General features: G+C 32.3%; 1 protein-coding gene across 1 annotated transcript; it reads right to left on the bottom strand.

The window, feature by feature from the left end:
- Positions 1-6250: 6250 nt before the first annotated feature.
- On the bottom strand, positions 6251-14715 carry LOC127715232 (toll-like receptor 13). Its single transcript, XM_052221253.1, has 2 exons — positions 14509-14715; positions 6251-9789 (listed from the first exon to the last, which is right to left on the bottom strand). The coding sequence occupies exon 2, from the start codon at positions 9784-9786 to the stop codon at positions 7651-7653; it is 2136 nt and encodes a 711-aa protein (XP_052077213.1). The 5' UTR covers positions 9787-9789; positions 14509-14715; the 3' UTR covers positions 6251-7650.
- Positions 14716-16245: the final 1530 nt, after the last annotated feature.

The following is a 16245-nucleotide window of genomic DNA, read 5'->3' as shown; positions in this document are numbered from 1 at the left end:
GCTAGCTGTCAGTAACTGCGAGTACTCTCAGATCTTTACTTAGTATCTTTTGTGGGGATGTATAAGTACCCTGCCACGTCCACTCTGTGTTTTTGTTACTTGTTTTTGCTTTGTATCTATCTGATGAGTTAAGCCCTTTCCAACTGATTTTTATAGTTTGTTCATATGTTGTACTGTTACACCACTGTCCCAGGTTAGGGGGGGAGTTGGGCGCCCGCTAACATGTTGAACCCCGGCACATTCTGTATGTGCCTGTTCCAAGCTAGGAGCCTGTAATTCAGTGGTTGTCGTTTATTGCTGTATATCATATTTGTTTTTTCGTTCATTATTTTGTACATAAATCAGGCCTTTAGTTTTCTCGTTTGAATAGTTTTACATTTGTCATTTCGGGACCTTTTAAAGCTGACTAAGCGATATGGGCTTTGCTCATTGTTGAAGGCCGTACGGTGACCTATAGTTGTTAATTTCTGTGTTATTTGGTCTCTTGTGGAGAGTTGTCTCATTGGCAATCATGCTACATCTTCTTACTATTTAAATTAAGATCTCTGCTAGATAATACTACCAACAGTTATGATACATATTCTCCCTTTAATGAAGAAAAGTCTAAAAACCAGAACCTACCCAAATTCAATATTTTCCATAGTAAATCCGGAACTTTCGTCTCTGGGTACCCTAGTAAGCCATTTAAAGGTAAACAATTAGAACTGCGAGGGTTTTGCTACCTGTTGATTACCTTCGTGTCCTTCAATAACGTTTAGATAAGTAAGGCGGATTTTCGTTTAAGGTTATTGTTGTTTTTCTGAAATTGTTTAACATTTCACAGCGGTTTAATACTGTTACTTTAATTATTCATCCCTTATTTTATTGATTTCGTATTTACTTTGTATCTTAGATCAACTTTATTCGTTCAGTGTATGTTCACTTGTGTTAATATGTCTTTTGATTGAGTTAAGCCATTTCAATTGATATTTTATAGTGTGTCTTTCTATGTTGTGATGTTACACTATTGTTTCAGATAAGGGTGAATGTTTGGTACCACTAAAACGTTTAAACCCGCTGCAATTGTTTGAACCTGTCCTAAGTCAGGAATCTGATGTTCAGTAGTTGTCGTTTGTTGATGTGGTTCATAAGTGCTTCTCGTTTCTCGTTTTTTATATAGATTAGACCTTTGGTTTTCCCATTTGAATGTTTTTACACTAGTAATTTTTGGGGCCCTTTATAGCTTGCTGTGCGGTGTGAGCCAAGTCTCCGTGTTGAAGACCGTACTTTGACCTATAATGGTTTACTTTTATAAATTAATTGTGACTTGGATGGAGAGTTGTCTCATTGGCACTCATACCACATCTTCTTATATCTAAGCCTTATGAAAAAAATTGCGAATGTTAGAACTTAAAATTATAGCACGAACATATCCGATTCTTAAAATAGAACTGGTTGTTACAACTGATCAAATTGATGAGTTTTAGATTTTTTGGTAGGATATTGATGATCATTGATTAAAAAATATCAATATTTCCATATATGTCACAAAGTGATAAAAATGGTTAGCTTTCTATATGTCCATTTTTTTAAAATTTCTCATTCAGTCCGAAATATTCCGAAGTGATATTTTTTGAAACATTTAGATCTTGTATTTTTGTGATTGAATAAGTATAGATGTGGGTAAAAGTTATAAATTCATATAGAAATACATCAATACTATCGCCAAAGTCTAAAGAAAATATGTTTTTATTGATAAAAATGAAAAATATTGGTTAATAAGTGAGCTTCCTAAAAATAACTTACATATGCTAGAATCTAAAATTATAGTACCAACATATTCGAGCCTAAAATATAATGGTTTGTAACAACTGGTCGAAGGATTTTAAATTTTATGGTAGTATATCGGTTATCCTTAACGTAAGACATCAATATTCCGATATATAACACATGGTGATAAAAATAAGAAGCATTTTATGTGTCCGTTTTCCTAATTTCTCATTCAGTCCGACATTTTCTGGAGTGCATATTTTTGTTAAATTTAGATATTGCATTCAGCTATTTTTAGAAATCTATAGAGGAACAAAATAATTGATTCTTAACAAACAATACATAATCTCTAATAATTACATTAGATGTATGTTTCATTATAATACGTTATTTTGATTGGCTAACAGCAATCTCGCGTCATTCTTCATTTCAAAATGAATTTCATGAATTGTAACATACACGATGACACACGTTTCCACAATAAAGTGCAGAGGTAAATAAAAGAAAAAAAAAACCGATGGTAATCGTGTTTTCATGATCATAGCGAAAAAATGTAATTATAAGTATTGAATACTTCTTTTAGTAATTTCATAGGGTTGTAAAAGCGTTGACCGTGCGTACATTTTAATAATGAAGCGCTTCCGCGCTTTATACAAAATGTACTTCGGTCAACACTTTTACACCCCAATGAATTTACAAAAAGAAGCATTCAATTCTTAAATAAAAACTGTAAGAAATAAATGCTATTACTTCTAAATCAACCAAATTTTGGATTTATACAAGACCAACGGTAAGAAATATCAAAATTCAAAAAATATCAAAATAGGACACTTACTTATTTTTATTTCAATTCATTCATACGTGTCCATATGTAAAACATTTTACCTCAAATGACATGCTTTTTTTCACAGTAAAATAAATTAGCACTTTTTAAAACCAGGTGTATGTCCGGCGAGTGGGAATCCAATTCTATACTGGATGATATTCTTTAAACCAAAGAACGTACAGTAATCAGTGAATGATCAATGGAAAGTAAAATATTCAGAGTTTACCAAAAATAAAACTAAGAATGGTTAGTCTTAGTGATAAATTATCGAAATAATGACGTTTTTTTTCTTTTTTGAATCCGGACTCGGTCGGAAGGGTTCCATTTTCACTCGGTCAGTGGAAGGATAACCTATTCAAGAAGGGGACGTTTTGCCTTATGATAAGTTTCGAAGTTATCATCAACGTTTAAAAGAAAACAAAATTCACCTTCCGCAACTGTATCAAGGATTTGACTGATGTATATAGTCAAGAGCGTAATAAAGGTCTTTCTCGTCATGCATTTAAACACCTTCTTTGATCGTTTCTACTGTAAACGTCACATGAGTATAATTTTCATTATCACTCTTTAAATCGTGTTTGTATTCTAAGAAAACAGTTTGTATTTTCATGTTTTTTATCATGGCGTTGTCTGAACTTCTTCGACCCATCAATTGTCTCCCATTGGTATTGTGTAAAAAAAACAACGGTCGATGTTATTGTTTTTATTATGTTAAACAATATTCGATGTTATTTTTGTTTCATCTCGTAAGAAAACTAGATTAAATAATTCTTATTTCAAGACGTTTTTCATTTGATCTAAAAATTAAAATGAAAAATATTGTTTTTCAAAGCTAGCCTAGTAAATACTGCTTTGTCCAACAACAAGTTGACTGAAAATAAATATAACGTTGTTTTATTTACCTCAAAAATATTTCTTTCTGCAGGCTAACAAATAAGCACTAAAGTATTATCTAATGCTCGATGTTATATGTATTTGGCGATGGATAAAACAAAGTCATAGTTTGCTATATGTCAGTTCGAATGTCTAGAAAATTCTTTCAGAAAGTCAGAATTTCCTTTTTAATAGTTGTTCCAAATGGTAGAAATAATTTAAAATATTAATATTACTTCTACAGAAAGAAATATAACAGTATTTGTTCCAGACGTAATAAATGGTTTAGAATATTTGCTCCAACAGGAACAGATATCACAATATTTGTTTTAACAAAGTTTCCAGAGGAACATCTGTTAGGCGAAACACATTTTTGATGGTATGTCTGCGACACCCTAGGCTTTCTCCTTTTGGAAGCTTTTAATACAATTAAACTAACGAATTCTTGTTTTACTATATAAAGAGTTAGTTTTTAAAACAAGGTAAAACAATATTATATTTTCAAAATCAGTCCGTTCCTATTGTATCCTACAGTTACACCAAAACCATTGCACCCAAAGTATTTAACTATAAACAAGCATTGCAGGACCTTGATTTAGAACAATACCTAAAAAACCCTCTGACATGTGACTGTTCCCACTCGCCTGATATTTACAGCCCCTCTGGCCATTTTATTACTGGGGATCTAAACATAATTGAACATGAACATCTTCGAAAGGTGATATATCATGGTCCTACGTTTAGAGAACCCAAACACATCAATTGAAACCATAACTTCAAAATAATAATGGATTCCATTGAGGACTACGCCAAAGCATGGGCTAAACGAGAAGAAGTTGAACTGTACACTTTGTCAGAATGGGTCAAAACAATCAGGTCTCTGATAAAACTTCGCATTCATAAGTTGAAAAACTGTGTGAATGATCGACCAAAGTCAGTTTTCAGAGTCAAAGAGGCTGTGAAATGTCTATCATCTCTTCACGATAAGTATGTTGTTGTTCCTGCGGACAAAGCTTCAAATAATATTGTCTTTGTATGTAAATCATACTACTACGAGTGTCTTGTAACAGAATTAGGAATAAATGAGCACTCAGGTAATCCCACATACAAAAACATATCATTTGACAAGAATAAGATTTTGGCGAATCATAAGTCCTTCATGGCTTCAATGAACATTACATTGAACAGCAAATCGGAGGACTTACCTTGTTTGTATTGGATACTTAAGCTTCACAAAATTCCGTACAAACAACGGTACATTGCCGGCTCATCTGCACGTTCGACGAAAGACTTGTCAATTAGATTTAACAAAAATCTGTCCGCAGTGAAAGAGGGCCTTCAGAAATACTTAATATTTACTTGCGTAGTGATATTAACTATATGTGGATTCTAAAAAATACTAAATAAAAGAACGTCTGGATAATTTTAAAGCTCGATCTTTTACTGAAATTAATTCTATCAAAACTTTTGATTTTTTAACCCTGTATACCACCATTCCCCATGTGAAATTGAAAAATAAATTTCTTACTTTGGGATACCATACGGCATATTTTGTTAATAGTGAACAAAAAGGTAAAACATGCTACACAGAGGAAAAAGTGATCAGTATGCTTGAGTTTCTTATTGACAACATATTTGTTGAATTTGGAGGTAGATTTTTTCCACAAATTGTCGGCATTCCTATGGGAACGAACTGTGCGCCTCTCCTTGCCGAACTCTTCTTATTTTCATACGAGTCGGAGTTCCTTCAGAGACTTGTCAAAAACAAGAAGATTAAAGAAGCCAAATCATTTAATTTTACATTCAGATATATTGATGATGTTCTTTCCATTAACAATCCAAACTTTTCTGATTAGGTTCCATTTATATATCCTCCAGAACTAGAAATTAAAGAAACAACAGACACGGCCCAATTTTTAGACTTATACCTCGAATGTGACATACGCGGTCATCTCAGTACCAGAATCTATGACAAACGAGACAATTTTAATTTTGAAATTATCAATTTCCTCCACCTTAGTAGCAATATACCAACATCACCTGCATATGGGATACACATTTCCCAACTGATTCGGTATTCAAGAGCTTTCAGCTGCTACTCAGACTTTGTAAAACGTCACCAGTGTCTGAGCAGAAAGTTGATGAACCAATGGTATGTCATAGAACGTCTCGTCCTTTTTCTTCGGAAGGTACCAAGACCTTGTTCATAAATATTCCGTATCAACTTCACAAATAATACACGATGGTCTTTAAGTATAGTATATTTTTGGTGATATCCATTTGACGTGGCTCGGTACTTATACATCCCGTCATTGTGTTATTGTGCTATGGTAAATTTTTGTATTCTTGTCTTTCATTTTTACTAATGTGCTTTGTCTATATAGATATAAGAAGATGTGGTATGAGTGCCAATGAGACAACTCTCCATCCAAGTCAAAATTTAAACCATTATATGTCAAAGTACGGTCTTCGTGCCTTTTTGTGTTTCTTTGTTGACATTTTTGTTTGTTTTTATAGTGATTAAGATTATAACACAATGTTGACTGCTATACCCCTATTTTTGACATTTTTACCTATTATAACTGTTTGTTTTGTTCACACATCGTTGTCAATATAATGGAATTTTATGCGACTGTCATACAAGTGACAGGTTTAGCTAGCTATAAAACCAGGTTTAATCCACAATTTTCTACATAAGAAAATGCCTGTACCAAGTCAGGAAAATGACAGTTGTTATCCATTCGTTTGATGTGTTTGAGCTTTGGATTTTGCCATTTGATTAGGGACTTTCCGTTTTGAATTTTCCTCAGAGTTATTTTTTTTTGGTTATTTTACTTTTCATATTCTCTTATTTGCAGACTGAAAGAAACAACCAAACAAACAATATATAGATTTAAGTTTATTTATAAACACATATTTTCGCGAACGATGAACTTTTATTTCTCTTGATATTTAAAAATCATATTTATAATTTCCGGTGAATGCAATATTTCCATAAAATACAATTCAATTAGATACTACTTCAACGCGTGAAGTGTTGTTTCAAGTTCATGAGATTAAAAAAACAAAAAAACATTGACTCATCTTTGTAGGGCAAAGTCTAAAACTGATATCGGAAATTAGAAATAAAAAAAAAGTATTGAGTTATTAATTTCATAGTACACATTTTATATTGTAATAAAGTTCAATTTTATGCCCTTTGGACACAATGATATAGATAATAGGATTTTCACTTTTTGTTGACATATTTCTAATGGAATCTTATGTTTATACATACGAATTTTGATAAATATTTACCGATTGTATTATTGTTGTCATATTTAAAAAGTTCCTCATATGGCCTAAGTGTTGATTAAATATCTAGATTTTCTTTTCTCCAGTGTTAGTATGTAGCAGCATAGAACCAAGTTCATGTGCTAAAATGTCAATTTCTACACGACACGAGACAGTATAATTTGGATATCTGACAGGGAGTGATTATAGAATTAAATCGATTTGCACGAAGTTGCTAAAAATTAATAATTTCTAATTCATTCAGCCAAACGAAGAGGGACGATTGACTTGTCCAGCGACAAGTATTCGCCTTAAACATTTATGTACAAATAATGTAAAAATGAATCTGTCCAAGTGACTTATCTTCAAGGTGTCAATTTGTATCGAATGTCACTAGATTTTGCTCATATATTTTGTTCCTAAAATTGTCTGGTTAATTTTCTCACAGGCTGTACCTGCCGAATTCTTATTACAAACGGGATATCACATCCTAATTTTTACAGTAATGTTGTTTACAGTGCTCTTAAATTATAATATCATCAGTATAAATTTATAGGTCGTTTTAATAAACTTTATCGGATCCAACATTAATTTTATTTCTTAATTTTTGAATTCATAACTTAACATGTATAGGTATGCAGTTATTAACATTTATGGTTCTTCTTCCTCTCGGATTTATTATAACACTTATCCTATGAGATTTCAGAATGGCCTTGGTATCGATCTTTTTTCACTGCACTACAAGCACAAACGTCACAATGCAGTATCTATCATAGTTATGAAGTTATAATGAAAGAATTAAATTAAAAAATCATATTAAAGTGACTGCATGGCAGTTGATTATCAATCATAGCGACAAGCAAAACAACAACCAATCTAGACACATGTTTCATTTACATACCACCATGCAACATGACATTTCTTGAACTTCATACCACTGCGACGGGAGGATGACCTATAGGTTTGTTGAGAGTTTCTACGAGAGCATTCGAAAACAGGAACTCACCAACTCCTCTCTGATATCGCAAATAAGGTGTACCATCCAGTAATGTTCGCAGTGGACTAGTCATGTGTTTTGAGTCAATGTTTGCTAACATAACAAGAATGACTCCATCTTTACCATGTTTACGGCGTCTTTCTTGAATAACATCAACCTCCCACTGACACCATTCACTCATTGCAAAATCATTGGACATAACAACAATCACTTTCCAAGCCTTAGTGAGAAAATTGTCAACATTACATGTAATAGTTTGTCCAACCTCGAAATTCCTATGATGAATGCACAACCTAAATCCGTTGTTCGATTCTATTTCCCTTAACAGTTCACTATGAACCCACATTCTATCAGCATCACAATACACAACAAAAGCATGATATTCAAAATCGTCCGAGTTCAGAATTGGCAAATATCCTTGTCTTCGATTGTAATTTAAACGGATTAAGTATATATAATTCTTAAGGTTTGTCTGGCATTTCCCAGCAATTGCACCTAACAGAATAAACAATGCAAAAAACGACAGTAGAATTATTGCCATCGTATATAGTGGATTCCAGGGAATACAAATGTCATCAGTCGGGTAAAAATTTGCCAATATTGTTCCTGTTTTTTCTGGTGGATGTGCGCATTTAAAGGAAAGCGGATAGTTCAGAAATGTTACGTTAGATTCCTTTATCCAGTGTAAGAACCATCTTTGGTCACAAGTGCATACAAAAGGATTATTACCAAGATTTATCTTTTGCAAGTTTTCTCTTAAATAATGTGGAAATGTTGACTCGTTAACCACAGAAATTAAGTTCTGACTTAAATCTAGAATATGAATTGTTGACTTATTACCAAATATATCTACAGGGTATTGCCAACCTGTAATTCTGTTACCAGCGAGATTTAAATGATTTAAAGCTTTCATATATGAAAACACTTGTAGTGGCAACTTTGAAAGCTTTGTAGAAGAAAGGGAAAGCCATCGAAGATTACTTAATGGCCTGAACAATTTTTGCAGAAATTTATCATTTTGTGAAAATCTATTATTGATGAGTTCCAAATTCATAAGCTTTGGACAAAGACTAAATATTGTTTCAGGATTACACATTCCAATAAAAAACTTAAATCTACAGTTTTGCATATGAATCGTTTCCAGCGTTGAACTATTGAAAGCATAATCCTCAATGACTTTTAATTTAGGATTTCCAACTGAATTTAAACTCAAGTGCCTCAACCATTTCATATTATTAAATATGTTATTTGGCAATATGTTGACATTAACTCTATCCAAAATAAGGACTTTTACTTTTGGCAAACATTCGAAAGCATGTTTTTGGAATGTAGTAATATAATTATTGCTTATATCAAGTGTCCTTACATTCGGCAATAGACTCGAACTGTTGTTTGATGATACGCAAAAAGAAGGAATAATATCAAGAAAATTGTTCTTCAATTCCAACTTTAATAATGTTCCGAATTCCTTCAGAACGATATGTTCGATCTTATTGTTTGCCAGATGCAACCGTTCCAGTCGATCAAAAGGTTGAAATATTGTGCAATCCAAATTTCTGAATTGGTTCCCAGTTAAATGTAGAGCCTTAATATGATTTCCTTTTAGGCCAACAAACATTTTATCAGGAAGGAATGCCCATCTATTTGCAGTAAAATATAGATACTGTACAGACGATTGTAAGCTTGTGAACGAATCCTTAAGATTATCTGAAGTCAGCTGTGGTTGTTCGGAAATTTCAAAGGTAGTTAATTGCTTTAAAAATCTAAATGCATTTTTACTAACGCTTTCTACTGAATTTGCATCAAACTTTAATTTTTCAATTTTATTGAACGTAAGATTATATAATGTATTTTCGCTGATTAAATTTAGTCTTGTATTTATCATTGACACTTCTCGTACAAAGTTTGGAAACCTTGGAACATATTCTAGTGATCTGCTTGAACAAACAGCTAAACCATTTTCGTAACACGTACAGAAAGTCTTATAACAGAAATGTTTGTTAACTGGTATATTTGCTCTGAAAAGTTGTTCGATGATGCCAATTACAAATAATTGTAGGAGATTCATATTCTGCAAAGAAAAAAAAATACCAATCAAAGTCTCATAAAATTCCATTAAGATTCCATTGACAAAGTGACCGGACGTCTTTTGCTGCCGAATTTAAATTTTCAAACTTCTCTTTGCTCATTAATTCAACTTGCAAGTCAATAATTGTTTTGAGTTTATTTAAAATAATACTCATTTATCAATTCTCAACAATCATTAACATATGACTACATATATATTACTAAATATGTAGAGTTGTGAGTACTCATGAACCTTCATCCTGTCGATACTGTTTACGTATATTTTGGCATTGCACAAGGTCATGAGTTTCAAAGACTGTTACGACGTCTTTAAAAATAAGTACTCTTATATCGGTGCTTTGTATCTATTGTTTTTATGTTATTAGTTTTGCTGTGCTTTATACCGAGCCATTTGCAACTTTGCAACTGATTGTTACTGTTTGTTCTTATGTTGTGCTGTTACACTACTGTTCCATACTATCCCAAGCCAGGAGAATGTAATCTAGTGGTTGTCGTCAGTTCATGCTTATCATATTTGTTTTTAGTAAATTGTATTGTTTAATAATGCCATTACTTTTCTCGTTTTAAATGTTTTGTAGCTGACTATACAGTATCGGATTTTTGCATTGTTGAAGGCTGTACAGTGATCTATAATTGCTGATATTCACGTTATTTGAACTCTGGGGGATAGTTGTTTGATTGGCAGTCATACCACATCTCCTCATTTTTATACGTAGGCCAATATTCTGTGATCCCTTTTGTACCCATAGGAAAATAGAAACCTTTAAGTTATATTTGCATTTCCACGCACCTCAGATGATTGCTTTTTGTAATAACAGATAATCTTAAACTTTTAAACTAATAACATTTGTTAACCAATCATATTTTGATTCGAACAAATTTAAAAATTACATTTAAAAGATAAAACATTGATATTAGACGAAATTTGTTTACCGAATCTCTTATCTCTCACACACACACACATATATATATACGTCTAAACAAGTGACAACTCTACGACAGATCTATGGATTGGATCACCAGAGAAGGTGATACACGGCTGAAAACACATATTATATTCATAATTACTCTAAACATCAGCACAACAATGTTAAATCTGCAAATTTGCGGAAGTAAATTTTTGTTCTTCCCTCGCCGAGATTCGAACTCATGCAATTGGGATATTGTGACAACACCGCCTGCACTGTGTCCAGCGCTCTAGACCACTCGGCCACCTAGACTGAACTAAATTTGCAGATTTAATATTGTTGTGCTGTTATAAAGTTATATGTATATATATATATATAGATCCATTTTGTTACATCTGATGATCCGTTTATTTGGCAATCGCCAATGGCAGTCAGCAGGGTTTAAGAACATCCGTTGATCGACCTGCTAGTCAAATGCGTTTTGTTAAAATATACTTTTTCACTTTTTTGGTCTTTTGGAAAATGTTGTTTGTGCTGTATTTAGACCCCTCTACCAAGAAATTTGTTTTGCATGCACACGTATAAAAATTGCGGATTTTATCCAACGCAATCATAGATTTGAACGTTGTTTTCAATTTAGACTTGTTTATATTTTTTTCGTTTGGGCTTGTATTATATTTGCCTTCGGGTTTATATGATCCGTTCATCCTATTTCGACTCTTCAAAATTCAAGAGTCTATCCTAAATTGAGGTAAATTATATGGCCTTACAAATACCGTTTCGATTCCTAACATCACTGAAGAGACATTAATTGTCGAAATCCGGATATGGTGTACTAATTTTTGCACCTTTTGTTTGCGGTATACCATCTTTTCCGCAAGTTTATTGTTTTCTGTTTGGTATTAAATTAATAGTTAAGATCCATTTTGTTACATCTGGTGATCCGTTTATTTGGCAATTACCAATGGCAGTCAGCAGGGTTTAAGAACATCCGTTGTTCGATATATATATATATATATAGGGGTTAAGAACATCCGTTGTTCGACCTGCTAGTCAAATGCGTTTTGTTAAAATATACCTTTTCACTTTTTTGGTCTTTTGGAAAATGTTGTTTGTGCTGTATTTAGACCCCTCTACCAAGAAATTTGTTTTGCATGCACACGTATAAAAATTGCGGTTTTTATCCAACGCAATCATAGGTTTGAACGTTGTTTTCAATTAAGACTTATATAATATATATATATAAGTACGTCTGAACCAGTGACAACTCTACAACAGATTTATCCATCGGATCACCAGCAGTGATGGTGATACATGGCTGTGTACATTCTGTATATACAACTCGTCTAAACATCAGCCCAACAATGTTAGATCTGTAAATTTGCTTTCGCAATTTTTTTGTTCTTCCCTCGCCGGGATTCGAACTCATGCTACTGAGATATCGTGACACCAAATCGTCTAAACCAGTGACAACTATATATATATATATAAAGTCTCTGATTGATTGTATAATAAAAACTATAACACAAGTTTCCATACGTTTCAGCCAGTACGGCCACGTTGCAATAACTTCTATGACGTTCATTTGCCGCGCTTTTTCCTTTTTCATATTTTGTTTACTTCCGTTCATACATAGTGTTTAGTTTTTCGGTAAATTTCTGTGCCAAATACTCTTTCTATTGCAGTGACTTTGAGATTTTCCACCGAATCGTTATGTTGTATGAAGTGGTTTGCTACTGGATCGTCTGTTTTGTTTGTTCTCTTTTTTTTTTTGGAAAGTTCAATAACATCCTTTGATACAGTGTATCGCCTGTCCTACATATATAAGTTTTTTGCATTTCGTTCAGTTTATTGCATACACTACGCCTACAGTATTACAGTCTATTTGTCCCTGAATAGTATATTATTTTCGTGTGTCATCACAGAATACAATGTGTGAACATAATGCGCAATTTTCCCGCATGGTCGACAGCTATTACTCTGTTTGTAAAATATTGTTTTTTTGTTCAACAGAAGAAGAAGAGAAGAAACAAAAACGCACCTGCAAAAATGAGGATATAATAATTCGTCAACTGAAGATCAATTGAAAAATGTCAACATGTTAGACCGGGACGATCTTTACCAATCAAAACAAAGTAAGAAAACAACAGAGTACCTTCAGTGAATACTTATTCCAAAGCGCTTCCTAATATACTCTATGAATATTCAGTATGTGTGCTTCCTGAATGAAATTACATGTACCTTCATTCAATACTAAGACACCACAATAACGCACACAAAGTAACAAAATATATTTTCCTAAGTCAACCGTAAACATACAATATACATGTAGATAAAAAGAAAGTAAGAACAAAGCTCGTTTTTTTTTTATAAAACGCTTCAGATGGTTTGAAAGTAATTTCATCGGGAATAGCTGTACATGTATCTGTATCTGAATATCTATATCACAAATGAGCATAGACGTGATTCATTTGTCGCAGGTACACTATTTAAAACGTCCATCATTCCTGGTTTAAAATGTTAACGGATTTGATCGTTATTCTCATATTTGATTTATAACTTATTAAAACATTTATATAAAATAACAAAAAGTCCAAAAAAAAAAAAAAAAAAAAAAAACAATACAAGGACGCGTCATAATGTTTCAGCATTTCATGCATGTTTCAGACTAGACACCATCTAATTATCCATTGAGATGACCTCAAAAGACTGCAGATGATCGTTTAACGAGATAAACAAGCGCGTGCTATCGTGATGACGATTTTTTTCTAGGTCTATTTGATTTTGTTATAAATTGAAAATATATGTAAATCATCGTTTTACCTGTTAAGAATGTTTTTTTTTTGTGTGCCGGATTAGTTAACGATTTGGTTATTCCTAGTGGCTCCCTTATTACACTTTTCAATATTGACATTCTTTTTTCAATGAATGAACATGTTTGCCACGTGGTGAAAACATGCGCAACCTTTTTTTAAAGACTGCGTGAATACGGATTCAAATGAGTTAGAAATATCGACTTGCAAACCAATAGTACATCAGTGAGTGCCGTAGCCGTATAATCCGATATTAATATAAACATGAAAATAGACAGACAAGCACAGTCATACTATCGTATAATGACAATTTTCTAGGTCTGTTTGATTCAAATTATAAATCAAAAATATAAGTAAACCATCGTTTTACCTGAAACATAATGTTTTTTGTTAGCTTATTGGTCTTTTACCAAAGGATATTTACTTGTCTTAAGAAACACACCGGGTGTTTAAGAGGAGCAGAAACTGTTTACCATTTTAGATGACTTGAGTTGCCTCCAATTTTATTACGTTACTAAGTCTTAAATTTTCTGTGTAGGTGTTGTGGACTGTTATTTGTCTTTTTTGTTATGTCCATGATGTTGTTTGCCTGTCATGCTCCGAATTATGGTTTCCATTTGTCCCGCGTATCTTCTTACTTATTGAAAATTTAGGAAATAATTGATACGTTTTGTTAAACAAGTTTACTTAGAAATCTATCACTTTGTACAAGTATTAATTTTTTTATAACAAAAAAAAAAGTTTTAAAACATTTACGTTTTAACTTATATCTCATACTGATTTCTATTAACATCTTTTTTTATTTTTATTACAGAACGGGTTTTGAAATATTTCCTTTTATTTAAAAATCAATAATTTGCCAAGAACTGAAAAATATATAGTTCAATTTCCCATTTTAAAGTCTCTGAAAAAGAAAATGATCTAGAGAATTATGAGAAGGAAACTTAAAAAGAGGGATTAATATTGAGAAAGTTAACTTACCTTGTTTACGACGCTTTGTCTAAGCTTTGGGAAATAACAGTATTATTAGCGTACTGTGGACTTTCACACTGTCAGTCCAGTATTGGAGTATGAACTTCACAACTGGCAGATAATCCGATATGAAGTAGAAATGAAATAGTTTGTTTTTTTAATTTTAATGCATTTCTGAACACACTTGACCTTAAAATAAAATAAAAGAAACGTTTTCACATTTCATGTGAACTTGATACTTTATTGAAGGAGTGTGAATTTCCGTTTTGATGTTTTGTATAAATATATCATATACATTATTTGACAAGCGAACACATTAAAAGCATATTTTTGCAATAGTGTCGTGACATTTTTGAATGATTGCGAACACAGTCAACTGGTTGAATTTTTGATAATATATCCGTTCCGACACGGTGATAGACCATGTTTACGGAATAATTGTCGTTTCATATGTAAACACTGTAAAATTAACTGTGATATATACATGCACAATACACGTAAATGGAATCTTAGAGTTCCACGAAAGATGAAATTTGAAGAAAAAAAAAAAAACAAACAAACAAAAACAACAATTTTATCAGTCGAAAATTATAGTGATTGTACACATTTCCCCTAGGTTATTGATTTGTACACTGGACCAATGCACACCAATTAGCATAAAAGATGTTCAGACTTTATTCAGTCTGTGAGTGACCAGTTTCAACACAGATAACCATAGGGTTTTTACGTAAAGTTGGTAGGTTCATCGGCCTAGTTTACACATACATTACATCTAGAAAAATGTATTTTATTTACTATAATCCTTTTTTAATTTCATAATTGTATGTTTTTGTTGGTTTCCAATTGTTTGCTAGATCGTCCTGTAGCAACATTCTTGAGGGACTGTAGATGTTCCTTATACACTGTACACACTTTTAGTTTGGAAACTACATGCTTTTTTAAGTTTAAAATGCTCTCCGTTTATTAAATGTATCTTATTAGGGTTTTCAGCACAATTAACTAATATAAAGATCTTCATTTTTGTTTGAAAAAAAAACGAACCTATGATGTTTCTGGACTTTCTCCTCTGTAATTGTAGTATGTGTATATATATATATATTCGTTGATTAAACAATTTCTATAATATGATTCACATACACAAATGATATTGTTTCAATTCGCTTTCGGGTAAAAAATATGATTATCATAAAGGTTATACAAGTATCTGGCAATGTTTTGAAATAGATGTAGCATAGGTCTTAAAAGTCGTGCTAATTTCAATTTGAAATAAGTCCGTCACAGCCTGAGACATTTTTTGGAGGAGCATATGTTCCCTTTCTCTTACACATTACACATTGTCTGGAATGCTTGACAGAATCCATAAAAGAGAGGCGAGAGATACCAACGGAACATTGAAACTCATGAATCGAAAACAAACTTACAAAGCCATGGCAAAAAAAACCAAACAAATAACAAAAAACGACTAAAAGACAAACAACAGTACACAAAACACAACATAGAAAACTAAAGACTGAGCAACACGAACATAAAAATTTTAAGTACTTTTTCCTATTTATATATAGTTTGAAACTCACTGTATTTTGGTCCTTTTGCTGATACATTTCACAGGACACATTACTGGTAATGTTAAAAGAGACGAAAGATACCAAAGAGAAATCCAAACTTATAAAAATACTCGAAAATAAACTGACAACGCCATGGCATAAATAGAGAAAAAAAAAATACAAACAACAGTACACAAAACGT

The sequence above is a fragment of the Mytilus californianus genome, unplaced genomic scaffold, assembly GCF_021869535.1.
Source record: "Mytilus californianus isolate M0D057914Y unplaced genomic scaffold, xbMytCali1.0.p SCAF_9, whole genome shotgun sequence".
In the NCBI taxonomy this organism is placed as follows: domain Eukaryota; kingdom Metazoa; phylum Mollusca; class Bivalvia; order Mytilida; family Mytilidae; genus Mytilus; species Mytilus californianus.
Note: the sequence above shows the minus strand (reverse complement) of the source record. Positions and strands in the feature narration are given on the sequence as shown.

Excerpts from the sequence above, each read along its gene's own strand:
- LOC127715232 (XM_052221253.1), bottom strand. The coding sequence starts at position 9,786 with ATGAATCTCCTACAATTATTTGTAATTGGCATCATCGAACAACTTTTC.